The sequence below is a fragment of the Anolis carolinensis genome, chromosome 6 (assembly GCF_035594765.1).
Source record: "Anolis carolinensis isolate JA03-04 chromosome 6, rAnoCar3.1.pri, whole genome shotgun sequence".
Lineage (NCBI taxonomy): Eukaryota > Metazoa > Chordata > Lepidosauria > Squamata > Dactyloidae > Anolis > Anolis carolinensis.
In genome coordinates, this window is record NC_085846.1 from 53,319,740 (window position 1) to 53,342,053 (window position 22,314).

The following is a 22,314-nucleotide window of genomic DNA, read 5'->3' on the forward strand; positions in this document are numbered from 1 at the left end:
ACTGGAAAATGTCCAAAATCCAAAACACTTCTGGTCCTAAGCAATTTGGATAAGGGATACTCAATCTGTACTACCACCTATGTATTTCATCGGTTTCATGTGATGCTGAGTGCAGAATTTTACATCTTGAAACTTGAATTTTTTTTCTGGTGAAACAGATTTTTAGGTCTCTTGTGAATAAGATCGGAATGAGAGATCTGTGAAAAGAAAAAAAAATCAGTAGAATTTCCTGCTATTAGGGTTATGGGATGAGATACCCAAAATAAATACCAGGCTTTGAGGCTGCAAGGCTATTCACTGCTATTCCATCTGGCCAACAAAGCATTCCCATGAGCCACAGCAACGCGTGGCCGGGCACAGCTAGTTGTCCTATATTTCAACTAAAAACCTTCCAAAAGCAGGCAGTTTGGGTTTTAAAGCCTCTCCCAAACCTTCCAAAACACATCTCAGACAAAAAATAAATTGAAATGATTTCATGTCATTGGGAACTGACTTCTGGCTGTCCCAGAGAATACAGCTATAATCTAACATGGGTCTCATATTGCTAAAATCTGGCAGCATGCCGAACCTTGTTCTAGGGACTGCATACATGATGGTAAGGGAATTACCCTCTCACTATATTTGGCGAATCTCTGCATAAGAGACTAGTGCAGCATCCATAACAGTAAGGCTACACATTCATGAGTGTACAACAAAAACACTCATCAAAGCTGGATCGTTTTTTCTCTGATAAACTTTCTTGCTGGTGCAGCCCTCACTCACCACCCTGGGCACTATAGTGTGTTTTGTAATCACAAGACAGCAAAAAAATTAAGCTGAGAGTCAAGTAGCTGAAACACTGAAAATATTTTTAAAACAATAAATAACTACTACTTTTATTCTTGAACAAAGAAGGAAAATGCATACAAAGATGCAGTGTATCGATCCTTATGAAAACCATATATACCAGGGCCAATTTGACATAATGCAACATTTTAATAGATTTTAAAATAGTATAATTAATTCAACACAGTGAAAACATACATGGGCCTCAACTATTCAGATATATGCCAGCTCTATCTTGGTAAACAACAGCAAAGTAAATGCTGAATTAACTTTAAGATTCTAGAAACACTAAATGTTCTTGCCTATGTAAACAGGAGCGCAACTACTATTCAATTTAAAATTTAAATTTTGTAAGAAATCCTAACAAATATATATTTTCTAATGCAATTCAAATGCACTTAAGTCTGGTGTTACATCAAATCTTTTGAAATCTCATATTCCAAAATATTTTTCTCAATTAAAATAAGTGCCAAGACTGTAGTTCTACATGTAAAAGCTCAAATGAAATCCATGGTAATCAGTTACAAATCAATGTGGTTAAGCACAGGGAATGAGAATTTGTTTTAAGAAACAGATCAAAAGGGGAAACATAAGATTGAAGCACTATAATAATACAAATTATTTAATCCAAGGAAAGGTTGGTGTTTCTTCATTGAGCATGAGCTAAAACTATTTATGGTAAGCACCTGACATTTAATTTCTTTTAAAACTTGGTAAAAGCTCAATGGCTTCATTAACCAAACCTGATCTCTGTTGGCCAAAAAAATCTGAATGGTTTCACTGAAATTCAAATCTGTATTCAAGGGAGCTCAGGTCATTTCTTGAGACTACAAACCTCAAAGGATGGTTTAAATTGGCATGCCTCCTGGCTGGAGGAAAAGAAACAAAGCCCCTACTTGCAAGTCAAGCTCGAGAAGCAAAATGCTTTTACGTCATATATTTATCCACTTTCTGGTTGCCATGGATTCCACTAACAAGCAACTGAGAATCTACCATCAAATAATAGTTTCTTAAGCAATCTACAACACTGTGTCACTATTGTGAATGTTAAACATATTGATAGTAATCACAGGAAATTAATGTTTCTGAAAAAGTAAAGTTTGAAAGCAGAGAAACTGCACTGACTCAAAATTAGTTCTAGATTTCAGCAATGTATACAGGACATATTATGTGCAGCACATACATTCCCAGACTTCTATCTTCTTCCCTCAAATTAGTTTCATTGCCTGTGTTGTTTCTGAGTTTGCAAAAGCATGTTTACTTTAAAAGCAAGCTTCATTCAATTCATATGGGGCTTGCTCCCTACAAGGCTGATCTGCATCCTTAATACAGCACTGCAAGCTCTGAGACAAAAGAGATATAGTTCAGAACCCAATACTCTTGTCAATCTTAGTCTTGCCAGATTTTCAAAATAGCAATAAGGGGCAGTTGACAGAAAGTAGCCAGTAACAAGTGTGTGTTCTACTTAAATACGAAAGAAAAGTATCTATTTCAGTTAACTTGGGCAAATATTTCCCAGTAAAATTAACACTCTGCACATTCTAAGTCCACAATGTGTACATTTCTGTCTTTATAAAGAACCCAAACTCACACATTTTGAATTTTCGGCAGCTTGTTTTTGACAGTATATATTGAAGAAAAGGCCTTCTAAGTTATCCCTTACAATCAGAGTCATCTGTTGTCTCTACAAAGCACATACTTTTTGACCTCCAAATAATGGACCGCCCTTACATAAGTGATACTTGGCAACCTTACTCCGCCTCAATATTAATCAAACATCCAAAAATAAACAATGATTTTTTTTCTCTCACTTCAGAAATAAAATATTTCAAATAATGCTGGGAAATTCTCACTCAGCTACAAAAGCGCACTGAGTGACCCAAAGCAAACCATATCCTCTCAGCTTTAGAGGAAGGCAAAGGCAAAGCATCTTTGATGACCCGAAGGCGGTCAAAAACCCACCTTTTTGGCAGGGGGTGGCCAAATACCCCCCCCCCCCCCCATGCTGTTTTGGCATTATTTTCTCTGGTCCCTATTTAAATATCTTAGGATCAAGGCACAAAGCTTGGAAAGAGCTCCTAGTGTGTCAAAAGGATGCCAGGAGCCTTGGAGGGGATATTCTTGCAGGCTACCTTGGGCCTGAGATGCTCAAGCAAAATTGGTGGGGAATACAAGACATCTCAATGTCTGGAATTTTATTTCCAAGGAGACCAGATTGCCCCTTCCTTGAAATCTTTCTGTTAACAGGCAGCCCCTTTTTATTCTGACAAGGTTTTAAAGAGATTTTTTATAATAGTGTGTTTAGGATGCTGTGCTACTTTAAGCAGAACTTTTTTAAATTGGTTTTATCTTTTTAATTACATTTTATTTTTTAAAGTAAAGATTTAAAGCGTTTTAATTTTGTCAACAGTTTAACTTCATTTTTTCTATGTTTCTGGGTTGTTCTTTTTTTATCTATAGTTGTGAAAGGGGGATACTAAATTTGACCTGAGCAGAGCTGTTGGCAACCAGTAGTCTTTGGAGTTCTTCATACAGACAATCACCATAAGTACAACATGTACTCTTCCAATAAAATATGTACCCAATAATTTTTCTTGGTTGTATTCTTGCAGTTTTGACCATATGTGCACATTTCATGATATATATCTTTTATGGAACTAAATTGTAATGTGTGCTTGTCAATTTTTATAGTTTTTGTGTGTTTTTAACTGTGCTATGTCCCGACTTGAGCCATGGGGAGAGGCGGGTAAGAAATAAAATTATTATTATTACTATTAGATTATTATCATTAAGGCAAATACCTTTTCCCAAAAGAGACTTTAACTTGAGAAAAGATTTCAATATATGAAGCCACATACTTCATACTACAATATTTCTTGCAGCTATCACGTTATCAATGCATTGAGTAAATAACAACATGTTATGAGAATCTAAAATTCTAGTAAATCATGGCTTATCATTCAAAAGCAAGCATGTTGCAACTCATTTGACTACTTATGCCAATAAGAAACACACAATGAGGATGCCACAAATATATAATGGCTTGATATCCTGGGGAAGATAAGCATACAACCCAGCCAATATAGCTTTCAAAGTCACATTAGAAAATTTAAGAATCCAAGGACTGGTTTCAATGAGAGGTGATTAGACTGACAGGTTTACAACTGGCTTAAGGCCAGGAGGGTGACTATATTGAACATGGAACCTGGCCTCAAACTGCTTTGTAGTTATTGTTATTTTAAAAAAATTCCTGGAGAGATGTGCATCAGTGCACCAAAGGCATAGGGGATAAAAGAAAAAGTTACTGTTAAGAGTGGAGGTAAATAAGTACCCCAATTAACCCTCTGTTTGGGGTCAGCAGGGGCGGGTGTCACTGTCTACAGTGTGCTCTCCATTTTGCAGAGCCGATTTTACCCTAGATTTGGAATGCACATGAATCAACTGCAGTGTACTTTTTGACTGAACTCTGACTTTCAAAAGTGTATTGTATCACTTGATGTGGATTACAGCACACATTGCTAATGTGTGCTTCATGGCCACCATGGCTTTGAGTCAGCTTCCAACCACAATATAGTCTCATTGCAGAAGGGCCCTCACACACATGTGTGAAACTAGCTCAAGTCTGATGTCTTGCCTTAAGATATTGTGTATGTACGTGTATATGTGACTTCAAGTTGTTTGTTGATTTAAACAACTCCATGAATTTCACAGGGTTTTCTTACACAAGAAATTAGCTTTTGTTTACATTTCTCAAATGAGTCCCTTCTGTACTTGTGGAAAACAAGTCTCAACACAGAACTGTGACTAGGAATGCACAGAACAGGAGAGCCTACTTATTGTTACTGTCAAAATGCTTAAAGTTCTCTGGCAGGACGTCTTAAATCTTCAGAGTTGCAGCCCCTAGCTCACTTGCCTATGGCAAACTCTGAGTTTTCACGATTTTAAAAATGTCAAGAAATCAGTGGAGCAGACTATGGGATCAGCTTTCTGACAGATACTAGAATGAGGGAGAAGCATGATAACAGAACTAGAAATTTTAGTCAACACACAATAACCACAGTCTACCCATTGTTAAGCATTCTGAAACACATTCCAATAGGAGAAATGCATGTTTAACTTTCCTATTCAAACCAATATAAGTTCTAACTTCATCTGGATTGAGATCAAACTATTTATAATTGGTTAATATCAGTAAATCCAGGGAACAAGAAGTATCAGTATTCAATTTATCAACTTTAAGTTCTTGCAGGTTCATAAGATTTTTAAGAGTGAGAAATCTGTTTATGGACCATGATTGAGAATATGAAAACGATGGGTACTAAATGAAAATACCACACAATTTTTAACAAAATGAAAGCTCGGGGAGAATGCTAACTGTAGTATACATACTCAAAAAGACCATCTATATATGTTAAGCATGAGTAGAACATTCAGGTTATTTGTTACAGTTTATATTTTCAGGGCCCAGCATACATCAGTAACAGTAGTCTAAAGTCACAGCTTTGATCCCTACAAATAAATTGTCAGAATACCACTCCAGGCTTGTCCTATCTTCTGACTAAGCCAAAACGAACTGAAGTTTGTCTCTGACTTTAAGCTTTGTAATTTATGACTGTCTGAAGTCCATAAACATGACTAAGCAGTAAGTCACAACCTGAACAAAGTCAAAATCTGAGATCAGAAAAATTTGCCCTCAGACTGTTATCTGAAGAAAGCAAAGGAGAATATCGTTGACCATCAGCATTTTTATGACATCATGTGAGTTACTATATTAAGTTGCTTTTCTTTAGTGTTCAAGGCTAAAGAAAAGCAACTTGATACCAGGTAATACTCATATGTAGACTTTCTTCAGAGTGAAAAATATTTCATGAGTTCCAAATTCAGACACAGACAGTCAGTTCAGGTTCCCGAAAGCAGCACTCTTCTACTCTTCTCAGCTGATCCACAATTTGCTTCAATAGCTGGTTTCTTAGGTACCCGCTGTTCTATTTCATGCTATTCCTATAGTTTGAAAGAACAGCTAAAAGAGCCATTGTGGCTGCAATCCATTCTTAATTATTCAAGCTCTGTGGTGCCTGAAGTATCCAAATTACATTTCCCTCTTCCACACTTCTTCCAATGTGTCTAGGACACTGGATGCACCTATACAGTTAAGGGAAAGCCTAATTCTTGGTGGTTGGAGCCTCTGCAGTCAAAAGGGGCAAAATTAGCATAAAACCAAAGTGTAATTTACCATATCTCATACAAGTGGGAAGTTTCCACCTAAGGAGGGCAAAAAAAAAAAAAGTCAAGCTTTACACAATTGGCACTTTTGTTGTGATGTGCCTTTAAGTTATTTTCACTTATGTCGATCTCAAGGCTGTAATCAGGGGTTATTCTTGGCAATATTTGTTCCGCAGTTTACTATCTCTGAAGCTGAGAGAGTGACTTGCCTAAACCTCTGCAGCAGGTTCCCATAGTTGAGTGGGGATTTAAAATACCCAAACCACTGTAACAGTGGTTCCTAATATGAAATCCCAGCCAGCTTCTTATCTGATAGGAAATGTGGAAGCTGAAGTCCAAAATGCCCGGAGGACCAAAAGTTGTGAATCACTGCACTACACTATTCTGGGTCTGTAAACCCTATGGTAATAAATAAGAAGAGGCCACAAGGGCCATTTGGCCCAACCCCTTCTGTCATGTAGGAACACAAAGTCAAAGTACAGTAGAGTCTCACTTATCCAAGCTAAACGGGCTGGCAGAACCTTGGATAAGCGAATATCTTGGATAATGAGGGATTAAGGAAAAGCCAATTAAACACCAAATTAGGTTATGATTTTACAAATTAAGCACCAAAACATCATGTTATACAACACATTTGACAGAAATGTTAGTTCAATACGCAGTAATGTTGTAATTTCTGTATTTGTGAATTTAGCACCAAAATATCATGATATATTGAAAACATTGACGACAAAAATGGCTTGGATTATCCAGAGGCTTGGATAAGCGAGGCTTGGATAAGTGAAACTCTACTGTACTCCCAATGGATGGCCATCTAGCCTCTGCTTTAAAATCTACAGAGAAGGACATTCTACACAGCCATGTTGTCAAAGCAGATAATCCACATTATCAGCTTTAAACTGGATTATATGAGTCTATATTGCCATATATTCCAGTTCAAAGCAGATAATCTGGATTTTATTTGGCAGTGTAGAAGAGGCCAATCAGGAGATTCTTCCTAATGTTTGGGTGGAATCCCTTTTCCTGCAGTTTGAATCCATTCCTCTGTGCCCTAGTTTTCAGAAAACAAACTCTATGTGACATCCTTTCAAATACACTATGTGTATTGTGTAACACTATTTTTGTTCCTGAGTTATAAAATGGCATTTTCTAATTGGTTCTATCATGAAAACATGGAAAAAGTTTATTAAACTGCAAAAACCTGGGTTTTGCAGGACCTCTTGCAGCACATTTTGCTATAGTTTTTCAATGAGTCTCTCACAGAGCCTCAACCAATTCAATGTAGTTCATGGCAGGCACAAAAACGAAGTTTCTGGAGTATAACAACTACTCTCAAAATAAGTACAACACAAATAGGAAAGAGCACTTTCAAAACCCCTTTTTTTCAAATTTTGTTAGCACAGTTATGCCTAACATGTCCCCTCTCTGCATTCTTTTCAGCCCTTCCTCATAGGGCATAGTTGCCAACCCTTAGATCATTTTGGGCCTCTTCTACACTGTCAGATAATCCAGGTTATCAAAGAACAAAATCCACATTTTCTGATTTGAACTGGATTATCATAGGGCCCTTCTACACTGCCATATAACATCCAAATTTGCTTTGAACTGGATTTTATGGCATTGTAGTCTCAGATAATTCAATACAAAGCATATACTGTATTGTGGATTTATATGGCTGTCTGGAAGGGCCCTAAATCTACAGTGCCATATAATCCAGTTCAAAGCAGATAATGTGGATTTGATACAGCTGTGCAGGGGCCTTGGGCACCTTTCTCTGGGCATGTTTCAGATTATCAATCTCCTTGAATTACCCAGAAGTTGACTAAGTATCCCAGGTGAGACTAAAACAGAATACAATGGGACTATGACAGGCATAGGCAAACTTCGGCCCTACAGGAGTTATGGACTCCAACTCCCACAATTCCCAACAGCCTGCCGGCCGTTAGGAATTCTGAAAGTTGAAGTCCAAATCCCTGGAGAGCCAAAGTTTACCCATGCCTGGACCATGAGCTCCCTTAGGCCCCTTCCAAACAGCTGTATAATATCCACATCGAACTTTATTATATGGCAGTGTGGACTGAGAAAACCCACTTCAAAACAGATATTGTGGATTATCTGCCTTGATTTTCTGGGTTATATGGCTATGCAGAAGGGCCCTTAGACACCGTACTCCTATGGATGCAGCCTAGAATCCCACTGGTTTTCGAAGCTGCTGTATCAGTGGTGACTCATGTTCAGCCACTTAAACCCCTTTCACGTGCGCTGTTCTCAAACCACAGGTGTCACTCGTCCTATATCTGTGTTTGCAATATTCATTGCCTAAATGTAGTATGGTACAGAAATTCAGGTGAGTTTGGGCGCAATAAACAGCCTCAGAAGGCACAATGCGATTGTGGTGGTGGTGATAAGCGCAGAAGCGCACTGGGCAGTCTTAGGGCCCTTCCACACAGCCATATAACCCAGAATATCAAGGCAGATAATCTACAGTATCTGCTTTGAACTGGGTTATCTGAGGCCCCTTCTACACAGCCGAATAAAATCCCACATTATCTGCTTTCATCATCATCATCATCATCATCATCATTTAATTATTTATTAATCGCCCTCCATCCATGATGCTCTAGGCGATTTACAAGATAAAATTGTAAAGGATAAAAATACATACATACAAATATTGATAAAATTAACATAGATTAAAAGCTCTAGTAAAGAGCCAGGTCTTGAGTGCTAGGGTAAAAGGCCCTAACTCACGCATGGCTCTCATCTAGGGTGGCAAGGCATTCCATAAGGCAGGGGCAGAAATAGAAAAAGCTCTTCTTTGAACTGAAATATATTTATTTGCTTATTTACATCATTTCTATCCCGCATTTCTCACCTGAGAGGGCTCAAGGCGCCTTACAGATCTGGCAAAGATTCAATGCCAATAAAACAACAATAGAGTAAAAACATAGAGCAATTAAAACGATTAGGCATTAAAACACATGAAACATTATACAAAACTTAAAACATATAAGTGCATAAATCCACTTGTCCAAAAACTTTGCGCATAATCCATGAACCAGGCCGTGTCGAAGCTGTGAAAACTTTATTCGTTAAACGCTTGTGCACATAGCTAGGTCTTTAGCTTCTTTCTAAAGCCCAGAAGGGATGGAACCTGATGGATGTCACTGGGGAGGGAGTTCCACAGCCCAGGAGCCATCACTGAGAAGGCCCCATCTCTCGTCCCCGCCAGTCGCGCTTGCGAGGCAAGTGGGACTGAGAGCAATGCCTCCTCAGACATCTTAAAGTGTTAGTAGACTCATAGGAGATACGTTGAGACAGGTAAGTTGGACCAGAACCAGAGCAGTACTTTGAATTGGGGTCGGTAGCATATTGGCAGCCTGTGGAGCTGCCTCAACAGAATAGTATTTATTAAATAAATAAATAAACTGAAATATATAGCAGTGTAGACTCGGGACTCTCCCACACACCTCTATATCCCAGAATATCATGGCAGGAAATCCTACAGTATCTGCTTTGAACTGGGTTATCTGAGTCTACAGTCAGATAAGGTGGGATTTTCTGCCTTGATATTCTGGAATACAGGGCTGTGTGGAAGTGCTGTGAGTCCACACTGCCTTGTAACCCAGTTCAAAGCAGATGATATGGGAGTTTATACAGCTGTACAAAGGGGCTTGAAGGCCCTTCCACACAACCATATAATCCAGAATATCAAGGCGGAAAACCCTACAATATAGGCAGTGAACTGGACTATATGGCAGTGCGGACTTAGATCACCCAGTTTATCTTTTAGATCTCCTAGAAGTTATTGGAGCCCCGGTGGCGAAGTGTGTTAAAGCACTGAGCTGCTGAACTTCTAGACCGAAAGGTCCCAGGTTCAAATACCGGGAGCGGAGTGAGCGCCCGCTGTTAGCGCCAGCTTCTGCCAACCTAGCAGCTCGAAAACATGCCAATGTGAGTAGATCAATAGGTACCGCTCCGGCGGGAAGGTAACGGCGCTCCATGCAGTCATGCCGGCCACATGACCTTGGAGGTGTCTACAAACAACGCCGACTCTTCGGCTTAGAAATGGAGATGAGCACCAACCCCCAGAGTCAGACATGACTGGACTTAACGTTAGGGGAAAACCTTTACCTTTAGAAGTTAAAACTCTCTCCCTTCCCCCCCCCCCCCCAAAAAGGTCTCCCTTTCCTCACAGTAGGACTGTCCCTTTAAGATACATTTGCGCGAGGGCGGGGCTGACTAACCCTCGGAAGCCCCGCCCACAGATACGCCGAAGAGGGAGCCCCTCACCTGCCCAGCTCGCGTCCGGGGCTGAGGCGATACCGCTCCCGGAAAGGCTCGGTGCGGATGGGCGTCCTAATCTCCGACAAGCGCCCTCCTCCTCCTCCTCCACGCCGCTGCTGCTGAGGCGCCCGGCTGACTCTTGGGTGGCTCGGAGCAGGAGGTAGAGGCGGCTTCTTCTCCTCAGGACTCATGGCGAACGAGAAGCGCGCTCACACTCTCTCTCTCTCGCCCGGCTCCTTCGGCGGCAGCGAGAGACTGAAGGCGGCGGCGGCACAGAAGAAGGAGTCGCCGCCGCAGCCTCCGCGGCACGCGCCCTTCTGACTGGCAGCTGGAGAGGAGCCGACGGAAGCCCCGCCCCCTCGCCAGCCCCGCCCACCTTCCTTACCTTGCGGCCAGGAAAACAAAAGGGCGCGAGCGAGGCGGAGCGGTGAGGCAGCGCCCCCTGCCGGCCACACAACACCTCATGCCCTGCAGAGGGGAAAGCATGGGAATCGTCCCCTTTGGAGGCTTGCGTGCCCATCAGACTCACACCTGGAAGCTTAAGAGCTGACAATACATTCATCACAAAGTCAGGATTTTTTGTTTTTTTTTATCAGGAGAAACAACAATACCCACTCTAACAACTATCATGTCAGACTACACAGAGAAGCCATTGAAATCCACAAACATGTGGACAATTTCAACAGAAAGGAGGAAACCATGAAAATGAACAAAATCTGACTACCAGTATTAAAAACTCTAAAATCAGGACAGTAAATAAAGAACAATACTCTGAAAACTGAGGAATTCCAGACAGGAAACAATCAGGGGCAGCCTTTTTTTTTCATGTCAGGAGCAACCGGAGTTGCTTCTGGAGTGAGAGAATTGGCCGTTTGTAAGGACGTTGCCCAGGGGACACCCAGATGTTTTGATGTTTTACCATCCATGTTGGAGGCTTCTCTCATGTCCCCGCATGGAGCTGGAGCTAATAGAGGGAGCTCATCCACGCTCTCCTTGGGTGGGATTCGAACCTGAGCCTTCAGGTCAGCAACCCAACCTTCAAGTCGCGAGGCTTTTATTCCCTAGGCCACCAGAGGCTCCATCAGGGGCAGCTAACACCTCTGAACAAAGGATTCCAAGCAGGATTGAAGCTTGCAAGGCCATTAATGCTAATCAAGGTGATTAATTACAACATTCACACTCCAACAGACAAGAGTCCTTTCTCCCAGCCTGGACCTTCCACAGATATATAAGCCTCCATTGCTCTGAGCCACAATGGCTTTTGGGTTGTGATTCCCATTATCCCCAATCGACATGATAGGAGTTGTTGTTCAATAACATCTGGGGACTGAACACTATGTAAAAAAAAAAATAGTTGGCCTTGTATCCAGATTCTCCATCCATGGATTCCACATAAAGCAACCATAAGACTGATGTGGCTCACAGTTGAGTAATAGGTCTATGTGAGAAGTGAGATACTAAGCCTGAAAACAAACTTGGGCAGGGACCAATCTCTCTTCTTTACAAACCTGTCTTATGCAGCTGCTACTGCCATTCCTTCTCCAGCTTCTTTTGTAGTTTTTCTTTGCAGGATTGCTGCATGGCCATTGATCCTCCTGCTGGTGGTTTGGTTAAATTTTGAGACTATTTGTCCCTACTCTTAGCCCAGCAGGTGAGGAACCCTCTTTCCTTCCATGATAATCTATCCTGCCCCGGGCTGGGATTATCGTAGTAGACTGATCCTCCCGGGATTTTCCTGCCCCCTTTTCAGCTTTCATTCCTGGAACATTCCGCTCTCGGTTCTGTAGAATGTAGCACAGGTCTAGTATCTTTCTTATCAGAAGGCACTTGCATTTATGGCTCAAAACAGAATACAGTAGAGTCTCACTTATCAAAGATAAACAGGCCGGCAGAACACTGGATAAGTGAAAATCTTGGATAATAAGAAGTGATAAAGAAAAAAAGCCTATTAAACATAAAATCTCTCTATATAAAAGAGTGATGGCATCAGGGCAGCGGACAAAACAACAAAACTACAGGCCCCCCAACCTTGAAATTTGACAACACAACCCATCATTCACGGCTCTAGCTTGATACAACAAAAAGAAAAGAAAAATAAAGTCCTAATTACAGGGAGAGGAATAATAGTTTTTATCCAATTGCTGCCAGTTTAGAGGGCTAAGCTCTGCCCACTTGGGTCTGCTAGCAACCTACTCAGCCCAGGGGACAGGCACAGTTAGGCCTCACTTAGGCTTCTTCCACAGATTATCAGATTTGAACTGGATTATATGACAGTGTAGACTCAAGGCCCTTCCACACAGCTATATTATCCATTTAGAATCTTATATTACTGCTTTGAACTGGATTATCTTGACTCCACACTGCCATATAATCCACTTCAGTGTGCATATTAAACATAAAGACAACCATACAACAGACATTCAATGCCACCACTACCTCAACAATTTCTCACCAACACCACCAGACAACGCCACAGCAACGTGTGGCCGGGCACAGCTAGTTACATTATGATTTTATAAATTAAGCACCAAAACATCATGTTTTACAAGAAATTGACAGAAAATACAGTTCAGTTCACAGTACTGTAATGTTATGTAGTAATTACTGTATTTACGAATTTAGCACCAAAACATTGCATCGTTTACTACAAAAACAATTACGGTAGAGTTTCACTTATCCAAGCTAAACGGGCCAGTAGAAGCTTGGATAAGCGAATATCATGGATAATAAGGAGGGATTAAGGAAAAGCCTATTAAACATCAAATTAGGTTATGATTTTACAAATTAAGCACCAAAACATCATGTTATACAACAAATTTGACAGAAAATGTAGTTACTGTATTTACGAATTTAGCACCAAAATATCATGATATATTGAAAACATTGACTACAAAAATGACTTGGATAATCCAGAAGCTTGGATAAGTGAGACTCTACTGTACTACTAAAAGGCAGACTGCCTTGGATAATACAGAACCTTGGATAAGTGAGACTCTACTGTAGAAGTCCCTGGTGTAAAAAAGAAAGCCGCGTGAACCTTGTAACTGGCCCCTTTCAACTGTTTAGCCACAGCAGTTTGGATCAGCTGAAGTTGCTCCAAAGCAGCCCCATGTACTGGAATATAAAGCGTGCTTACAGCAAATGAAGCAAGATTAGTGTTTCATCACTGCCAAAACAGTAACTGACATGGTTGGGGAAATAGCTGTAGCTGGCGGAAATATACTCCCAGCCAACTTGGGGATTCATTCCATGTACAAAAGCCAACCAGACTGGCACTGAATCTGAATTCAGTCCTGGCAGTGACAGCAGGTGCGTTATCACAATGGGAGATCCATGTAGCAATGTCCCCCATGGGAAAAAAAAGGCTCAGGAATTTAGGGGAAACAGCTCTGGGCTGCCGCTGCTGCCCAATGTCTAGGGTATTTGAGCAATTGTGCTTAGTTGGAAGGACTAGCCCAGGGGCTTACTCCCAAGCCAAGAAGTGCAAAGAATGATAATGTATTCAGGATAGAGATAATAAATCTGAAATCCATCCTAAACAATCAGTGTGAAAATCCCCTTCCTGATTCTAATTTTGATAAATAATTTCACATCCCAAAGTGTGCAGATATAATCAGCATATTATCATGGTGGATAGATGGTTTATATCCTGCAATGGGAAATGCAACCTTTAAATTTAACCAGTAGTCATATCCCCCTCTGCTTGCCAACCACCATGTTCAGTAGTATATTCTACGGAAGAATAATCTGTGATCTATTTTAAAAAATCTTATTTTGTCCTCATTTTCAGCAAAATACTATGCCAGGTTTTATCAGGCAGTTTTTAAAGCTTTTACATTGATACAACAAGAAATATTTAGGCATTTGCACCCCAGGTTTCAGGCCATGCATGGTGTTTTAGGAATAAGCAAGGTCTTTTAGAATTAATTTTAATGGCAGGTTTGGATCTGGTGAGATCCTGGAAACCACTTTTGAATTGTATTTATTTACAAAATATTAATTAAATCGAAGACCACTGAATCTAGTAGTAAAACTGATGTCCTGACATCTAACCCCCCCCCCCCCGGGTATTGACAACTACATGAGTTTTAAAGGCTATTTTTAAGTGTATTCTATTTTAATTTGTTTTTTAATCTTAATCCACACTGTGTGTTTTTTTTAATTTTTGTATATGCGTTTTTTAAACTATGACCAAAGTGTGGGATTGGTAGCCGCCTTGAGTCCTCACGGAGAGAAAGGCAGGCTATAAATAATAGTAATAATAATCTCAACTAATTGATTCCATAGTTTAATTTCATACTTTTTCCCTCTCTATAGTAATGTGCGTGTTAACAGTTACTTGTCAAAGACACAGACCATTCACTGCTGTAACTTAAACTAGGCAATCTGCATCTGTGTGAATGAATCCAGTTCCTTACCTGTAAAATAACTATACAGATGCTTTTAAAAATTAGCCGAACATAGGCCTGACCTAATTATCAAACACTTATTATTAGTGGTCATCACTTAAACTCCATGATACATCAAACTTAGTCTGGCATGTTTTATTAACTGCACCTGGAGGATATGTGCCAATAATAAGACCACTGAGATCCAACACAATATGTGAGAAAAAAACCAAGCTTGAGGTTGTAGAAAAGGCTCAATTTCTAGCTCAACCTACAGGAAAGAAAACATTAACCAAACCACATGATGCCATAACAAAGAGATTTTATTGACATTCCTTTACAGTGATATGATTGAATAGAAAGCACAGCCTGAGTATCATGTTGACATTTTTCCTGTCAATAGAAGCAAAATCAGCCCAAATGTGGACCTTTCCTGCCATTGACTTGTAAGAAGTCTTTAATGAAACCATAACAGACACTTGGTTCTAGATAAATTGGAAGCTGCAGGGAATTTAGCTAATGTTTTAGTACTGATTCTACTATCTACAGGTATCGGTTGAATAGATCACAACTATTTCTAGGGAGAAAGTGACAATGTAACCTTTATAGAAAGGCTATTCCAGATTTGTGGTGTGTTGCAGTCAACCTTTAAACACTGAGGTACTTGTAAAAAGCACCATCTTAAAAGTAGAAATTATTCTCAGTGTGTTATTTGACTGAACTAATTGCATCTTTGTTGGGAATTCCTTCCTGAGATGTTCCATCACTCCTGAAGTTATTGGCAATAGTCCCATAGACTTTAGCATACCTAAAATTTAGTTCAGGGCGGATGTTTTGTTCAAGAAAAAATAAGAGTATTCTGACACCACATTGTTACCTAAATTATACACAAAAATATGATTATCTCCTTGCCACGAGGCATATGTGAATGTAGAAAAGAATATTAATTTCAGTATCGTTTATTGCCAAATATGTGGGCTTAGGTCCATTGATTTAGCATTTTTTAATGATATGTTTACTTGGAAGTAGAATCTCTTTAAATTACGAAATGGTATTTACAAATTAATATGTTTAGGTGTAAGTAGCCAATCTCACACTGGAGCAATGCCACTTTTATACTGAAGGGACCTGCAGAAAATAAAGCAATCGACCTGGTTGTGAACTCCACCAGTGTTGATCTCCATTAGTAAAACTTTATTTACATGAAAGAAGTGAGAATGCTGTTATTTTTTAATTGAAATACTGAAAAATTCATTAATATACAGTACAAAATCCAATTTGCCCATTTGCTATGCCAAAATGAAAATTCAAATATGCCAAACAGAAGAAAAAATGTCTAGGTACTGCAAATCTATGACCAAAATAAAAGCAAACAGCAATGTGGGGGCAATGAAGGTTGTGTTGTTTTGAGACCCAGGCCTGAACTATCTATAAAATTACTGTCTAAGAATCTATTGCTTATCACTGCATGTGGCCTTATTTTTATGCATCCTTAGTAGTGTTGGCCCCACTTCTTATCAGAAGGTAGGACAACAGTAACATGGGAAAGTTATGCAACTGCTCATCTGTGATGTTGTTTCATCCATCAAAATTCCTAGGCACCATAGGATGAAATAATACACAGGAAAGCATCTTCTATGTTGCCGAGTTTTAGAATGTCCCCCCCTCCCCCAATGTCCATTTTCAATGCAATTTCTCTGGCCTAGGACAAAAAAGAAGTCCTCGGTACATAAATATAGTTCATCTGCAAGAAGCAATGTCTCAATGATTACTCTGACTTCTTAAATTCCTAAAATGTTATTTCCTTTCCCAAGAGAATGCAGGGATTGTCATCCAAAATGTTTAGAAGGCCAAGGGGTTCCTTTCCTATGCTATGGAATAATAGAATCAGAGTTGGAGGAGACCTCATGGGCCATCCAATTCAACCCCCTGCCAAGAAGCAGGAAATCGCATTCAAAGCACCCCCAACAGATGGCCATCCAGCCTCTGCTTAAAAGCTTCCAAAGAAGGAGCCTCCACCACAGTCCGTGGGAGAGAGTTCCACTGCCAAACAGATCTCACAGTTAGGAAGTTCTTCCTGATGTTCAGGTGGAATCTCCTTTCCTGTAGTTTAAAGCCATTCTTCCGCGTCCTAGTCTCCTGGGCAGCAGAAAACAAGCTTGCTCCCTCCTCCCTATGACTCCCCTTCACGTATTTGTACATGGATATCATGTCTCCTCTCGGCCTTCTCTTCTGCAGGCTAAACATGCCCAGCTCTTTCAGCCGTCAAAGCTGTGAAAAGGAGATTTTTTAATTAAAAAGGTACCATAAAAATACATGATATGATAAAAAGCTTACAGTGTATGATATTTATAGTGATGTTTTTTTTCTCTCAGATCCAGAGAAACTATATTTCCTAGAATAAAAACACAAAGTTTTGGGAGCCAAACTTTGAACTGCATCGACCCTATTTCACCTTCCAGAACAGAAGAGGATACAATTCTGTAGTGGAATTCGGAGTACATTTATCCTGCTTCAGATGCCTTACTGCATATACAAATCCTTCACCATGCTACCAAAATAGCTCAATTTTTTAATAAAATATAGCTTTTAAATACTTTAAAAATGTAAGTATACAGTATAACAAGGAAAGGGTTTTAATAGTAAACTATATTGTATTTTGTACATTTTTGTATTTGGCCCACCTGGAACTAACTAGTGAGATATCTACAGTTTGACAACCTTGTCTGAATTCCAGATTTTTGTTAATGCCATCTAAATACAATTACACAAATGAACTGAGGCCTAAGGTGGCATGATGTTCATAGGATTCTGTGGACAGTGGGTTGTGTACTGGACATTTCCTTTTAGGCAAATCTTCTGGAGGGTGCAGCTCCACAAGACTTACTAAACACCTTTTATTTTCAATGAGATTTACAATATGTTTAATGAGATTCCATTGAAACAACAGTTGCAGTGGTGAAAATGCCTACCACACAATGTGTCCTTGTGTATTAAGTACAATTCATATGGTCATTAAGTTTGTTTTTTATATCAACCAGAATGCAAGCCAAATTAGTCATGAATATGTATCTGCTCTTCATATACATACTTAATGCTTTAAGAGCCCATCCATTTCTTATTTTTAAGAATAGTCTAGGTTACTTAAAATAAAGGTTTATTAAACAAGGAGGCACCATATTACTGGCATTGTTAAATGAAAAGATGCAATCATATTCAAATTAAGCCATGATCCAGCCAGTTAACGTCTTCCATGTTTCATTAAATGTCAATAGAAAATAACTAAATACTTGCTTAAATCTCTTTCACTGACAGATAGACCCTAAACATTCTTAACTTTGGCTGGATACAATCTCAAGTTTTCAATATGTTACTCTATTTTGGCATGGTATATCTTAATCGTTATTATTTTATTTGGGTGAGAGATTATTCTGAAAATATTTCACCCTGAAGGAAGTTTGATTTTTTAAATACAGTAGAGTCTCACTTATCCAACACTCGCTTATCCAACGTTCTGGATTATCCAACACATTTTTGAAGTCAGTGTTTTCAATATATTGTGATATTTTGGTGCTAAATTCATAAATACAGTAATTACTACATAGCATTGCTGTGTATTGAACTACTTTTTCTGTCAAATTTGTTGTATAACATGTTTTGGTGCTTAATTTGTAAAATCATAACCTAATTTGCTGTGTAATAGGCTTTTCCTTAAGCTCTTATTATCCAACATATTCGCTTATCCAACATTCTGCTGGCCCATTTACGTTGGATAAGCGAGACTCTACTGTCCATAGTGCCTTTTTCAAGTGACTATTGTGTAACTTTATTTGGCCGAATTCTCTGGGTCTATTCTTCAGTTCCTTGACCTGCAGAATATAACTGGAATGAGAGAAGGAGCTGAATTTCGGCTCTTGGGCACCAGCCTCTTTCATGCTCCTTGCATCTCATTCCTCCCACACAACATAGTCAAAGGTAAGGATGATCACAACACCAGCATTTAAAGTACTGTCCTCATCAGAGTATCCATGCTTCAGTGTGTTTTGTTTTTTTATGATTTTGCCAATGTTAATCAAAACCCACAAAGCTAATTAGTTTTGCTGTTTGCTCTGATGAGAAAGAAGGTCAGAATCTTCAAATTACTATTCAATAGCATACTAGGTAGACCAATGGCTTTAGGAACAAATTCAAATGTTTAATAACTAAGGAAAGTTGTCATTCATGGTACTTCAACATTATCATTCTCTGCAGCTTCACACATAATTCAACATTGGTTGTATGTTTTGTGTAGAACCAAATCTGCAATTATTGGGTATTTAAGACTGAAGAGAAATGAAACAGAAACACAACTGTGTTAATCAGCGTATGTTAAAGAATTAATGGCTTTCAGCACATGGTGCAGGATTGTCTAGATCTCTGTATGGAAATGTTTTAACATCAAAAACAAAGAAACAGTAAATGGGAGCAGAAGATAGTAAGAGAATATTTTTCAGGTTGTTTTGTTATGTACAATAATTAGGACATGTGTTGTTGTTTATTATGCTACATAATGAGACATCCTTTTTGAGTGCACAAATGTGTGCTTGTGTGTTGCTGTAACAATAAACTTTATCTCCCATCCATTCATCAATAGCTCTGAAGTACAATGATTCCCAGTATTGGTAATTAACTATCAGTGACACATTGCATTGCAGGTTTGTTTTGTTTTGAACGTCTTATCTGCACCACACATCTGGCCCAACTCCAGCTGCTGTAGTTGATTTGGAATATGAGTCTGTGTATAAAAATTCAGGTTTGCTCATAGGTGCCCCTCACAATTTGTACAAGAAAATCAAGGACAGATGAAGGAGACTTGATCAGTTCCATTAGTGGATAGAGCTGTTAAGACGCAAGATGGACTGTAGGTTTAATCCAGAAGAGATGGGCATAGAAAAGCTTGGAATGCTTGATTTTTGTTTTTTAAACAACATAGGTGGACGTAAACATTTATTAACATTTGGTCAAGTGTAGCATAACTTGCATTCATATTTTCATTATTACTAATGGAGGTATGTGGAGATACACAGAGACCTTGAGACTGTTGGTTTTTTTTTATATTGCATACAGGCTAGTTGTCCATTCAGAACCAAATATGAAAGCATGAAGGCTAGTTCTTAAAGGAAGGCTGTTCTTCATGCACAGCTTTTGTCGATCTTGATTTTGCCTCCGGAAATAAAAACACAGAATATCAAAATCATATGGCAGCAGGGTAGGGAGTGATGTCACTGAACAGAAAAAACACTTCAAATGCTTCCATTTTTTTCTCATTCAAGTCCAAAGGTGCTAGTTTCTTCAACAGCTGTCAACAGCTTTTCGTATAGCATAGAATATGATGGGTAAGGTGGAAGATCCAAACGATTGAAACACGTGTGTGCCCTGTGTAGAGAAAACATGTATATTTTAAAATATTAGGAACCCCATCAGAAATCCCTAATGGATTAGTTAAATTTATAAACAGCAAGGGAAAAGTGAGGCAAATACAAATTTTCTTAATGCGTTTTTGTCACTATTCTGCCAAAGAACCGATGGTAATAGGAGGAGATCCATAGAAAAGGAAAGCATTTCTTCTGAAAAAAGACAGCATTATGGCATTGCGTCATTTACCAATTACAATTACAGCAAAAGTTGAGAAAAACAAGCATCTCTATAAAGTAGTAAATCCAGTAATTTCCATCAGATTCCCACAAAGATAGCAACTCACAACCCCTTTTTCCCCTGCCTTTCTCCAGATTTTTAAAGCTGACAACACCCTTTTTCTCTTTTGCTGAATTATCCAACTCAGACATTTTTTCAGGAGTCTGCAATGAGAGATTGTGGTTACCTCCATCCCAGTGATCTTCACAATTAAGCCAGCCAGCCAGGTGAGATTTAATGGGAAAAGGGGAGGAGGTGGTTTGGGAGATGGCAGAATGAAAGAGGTAAACCAGAAAATTTTCTCCTGCTTTGTTTTTGATCTAAGCTGAAAAAGAATGTATGATCTGAGGCATCAGATCCTCTCTAATCTCAGAAGCTAAGCATGGTTAGGCCTGGTTAGTATTTGGAAGGGGATCATCAGGGAATATCAAATGTTATAGACTGCATTCAGATGAAAGCAAGGACAAACCTTGCTTGAATAAAACTTTCCAAAAAACTCTGATACATAGGGTTGCCATAAATCAGCTTGAAAGTACATAACAACAAACGTCTCCCTAAGCAAATAAAAAATCTGAAACTAAATCAAGCCTGAACTCTCACTAGAAGCTAAACTAATTAAACTGCAGCTACTGTATTTTGGACATACCATAAGATGGCACTACTCATTATAAAAATGCCTTGGCAATGTGGAAGATGATAAGAGCAAGATTGCATTACAGTCAAGTCAAAAAAGCCACAGCCATGAATGTCCAAGACCTGAGCTCTTAATAACAGCCTATGCTGGAGATCTATCACTGGTTATCATACATTGATGCAACTTGACAGCACATAACAACAAACGTTCACACTTTTTTTTAGACCAATATCTCTGCAAGTTGTGATCAATCCTGCAGTCAGTTAACTTTGCTAGCACCTCTAGGGAAAATTATAATATGATAGTGTCATGGAACCCAGTTACAGGGCTTTGGTAATTCAGCCCTGTAACTGGGAGTCATAACATAAACAATCCCAGGAGCACCTGGCAGAAGAAGATAGAATATGCCTGGGAACTTGGGGCCGAAAGTATAAACAATTATAATTGGTCTAGTGTGTGAAAATGGTAGTAATGTGATATTGGGGGTGGGACTTGATGATGATATTTACGTGTGGTGTTACGTAGCATCAAAAGTTATAAAAATAGTTGTATGTAAACATTGGGTCATTCCTGACTTTTCCAAAGTCATGTGTTCTTCAATAAAGATTGGATTTGAGAGCAGCCATCTCTGATCTGCGTTCAGACTGATCCTTTGAAGTGAGCAGGACAATTAAGTCAGGAATCCAGTTCTCACCCTCCTGCAAATTTGCAGTGAAGTGATAATGAGCAGGGAAGGAGATCAAAGCCATGACGGAGCAAAGGGGCCTCCGCTGGGGAGTCTGCCGTTGGCAGAAGAGACATTGCAAGCCATAGCTTCCTCTACGGGATACCCCAAGCCGGACGGCGTGACCCAGAGGATTCCCAGAGGGGGAAGAGGCGTTCCGGCGGCGGCAGAAACCAGTTGGGGATCTGGAGGAAGCATGCCGGAGACCGTGGCCCTGCGGTTATCCATCCTGGAAACTCATTTATCCAGGCTGTCGGATACCGTGGGGAGAATAGTGCCAATATTGGAAGAGAATCTCCAAAAAGAGCACATCCGATATGGCGCAGAGAGAGAGCCAAGTAAAGAAGGAGATTGGAGCCAGAGGGGCCAGCGAGCTTCAACGCAGAGTCCCGCGGCGGCAAGGGACGAGGGAGACGAGGAATACTGGCAGGAGCTGGAGTTCCGAGACAGAATGGCGCGCGAAGTGGAGCGCCAGCGAGCTCTGGGAACTCTGAGGCCGCCATCTCCAACAGAGCTCCCAACCCCCCGAATGGGCGTCGGGGTGGAAAGGCCACTGGGGC

The 22,314-nt window shown here is 39.7% G+C and overlaps 2 protein-coding genes across 10 annotated transcripts in view; both read right to left on the minus strand.

Moving 5' to 3' along the window:
- The window catches only part of stk17a (serine/threonine kinase 17a), a 32,971-nt gene extending 22,445 nt beyond the window's left edge, over nt 1-10,526 (minus strand). Inside the window, exon 1 of the mRNA XM_003222282.4 lies at nt 10,342-10,526. Within this exon, the coding sequence (XP_003222330.1) occupies nt 10,342-10,526 (185 nt within the window). The remainder of the gene's footprint in view (nt 1-10,341) is intronic.
- Nucleotides 10,527-15,028: 4,502 nt separating this feature from the next.
- Nucleotides 15,029-22,314, minus strand: part of hecw1 (HECT, C2 and WW domain containing E3 ubiquitin protein ligase 1) — a 215,333-nt gene continuing 208,047 nt past the window's right edge. For all 9 annotated transcript variants that reach the window (XM_062983799.1, XM_008112885.3, XM_062983800.1 and 6 more), the window contains one exon: nt 15,029-20,138. In XM_062983799.1, the coding sequence (XP_062839869.1) occupies nt 20,027-20,138 (112 nt within the window). In that variant the 3' untranslated portion in view covers nt 15,029-20,026. The remainder of the gene's footprint in view (nt 20,139-22,314) is intronic.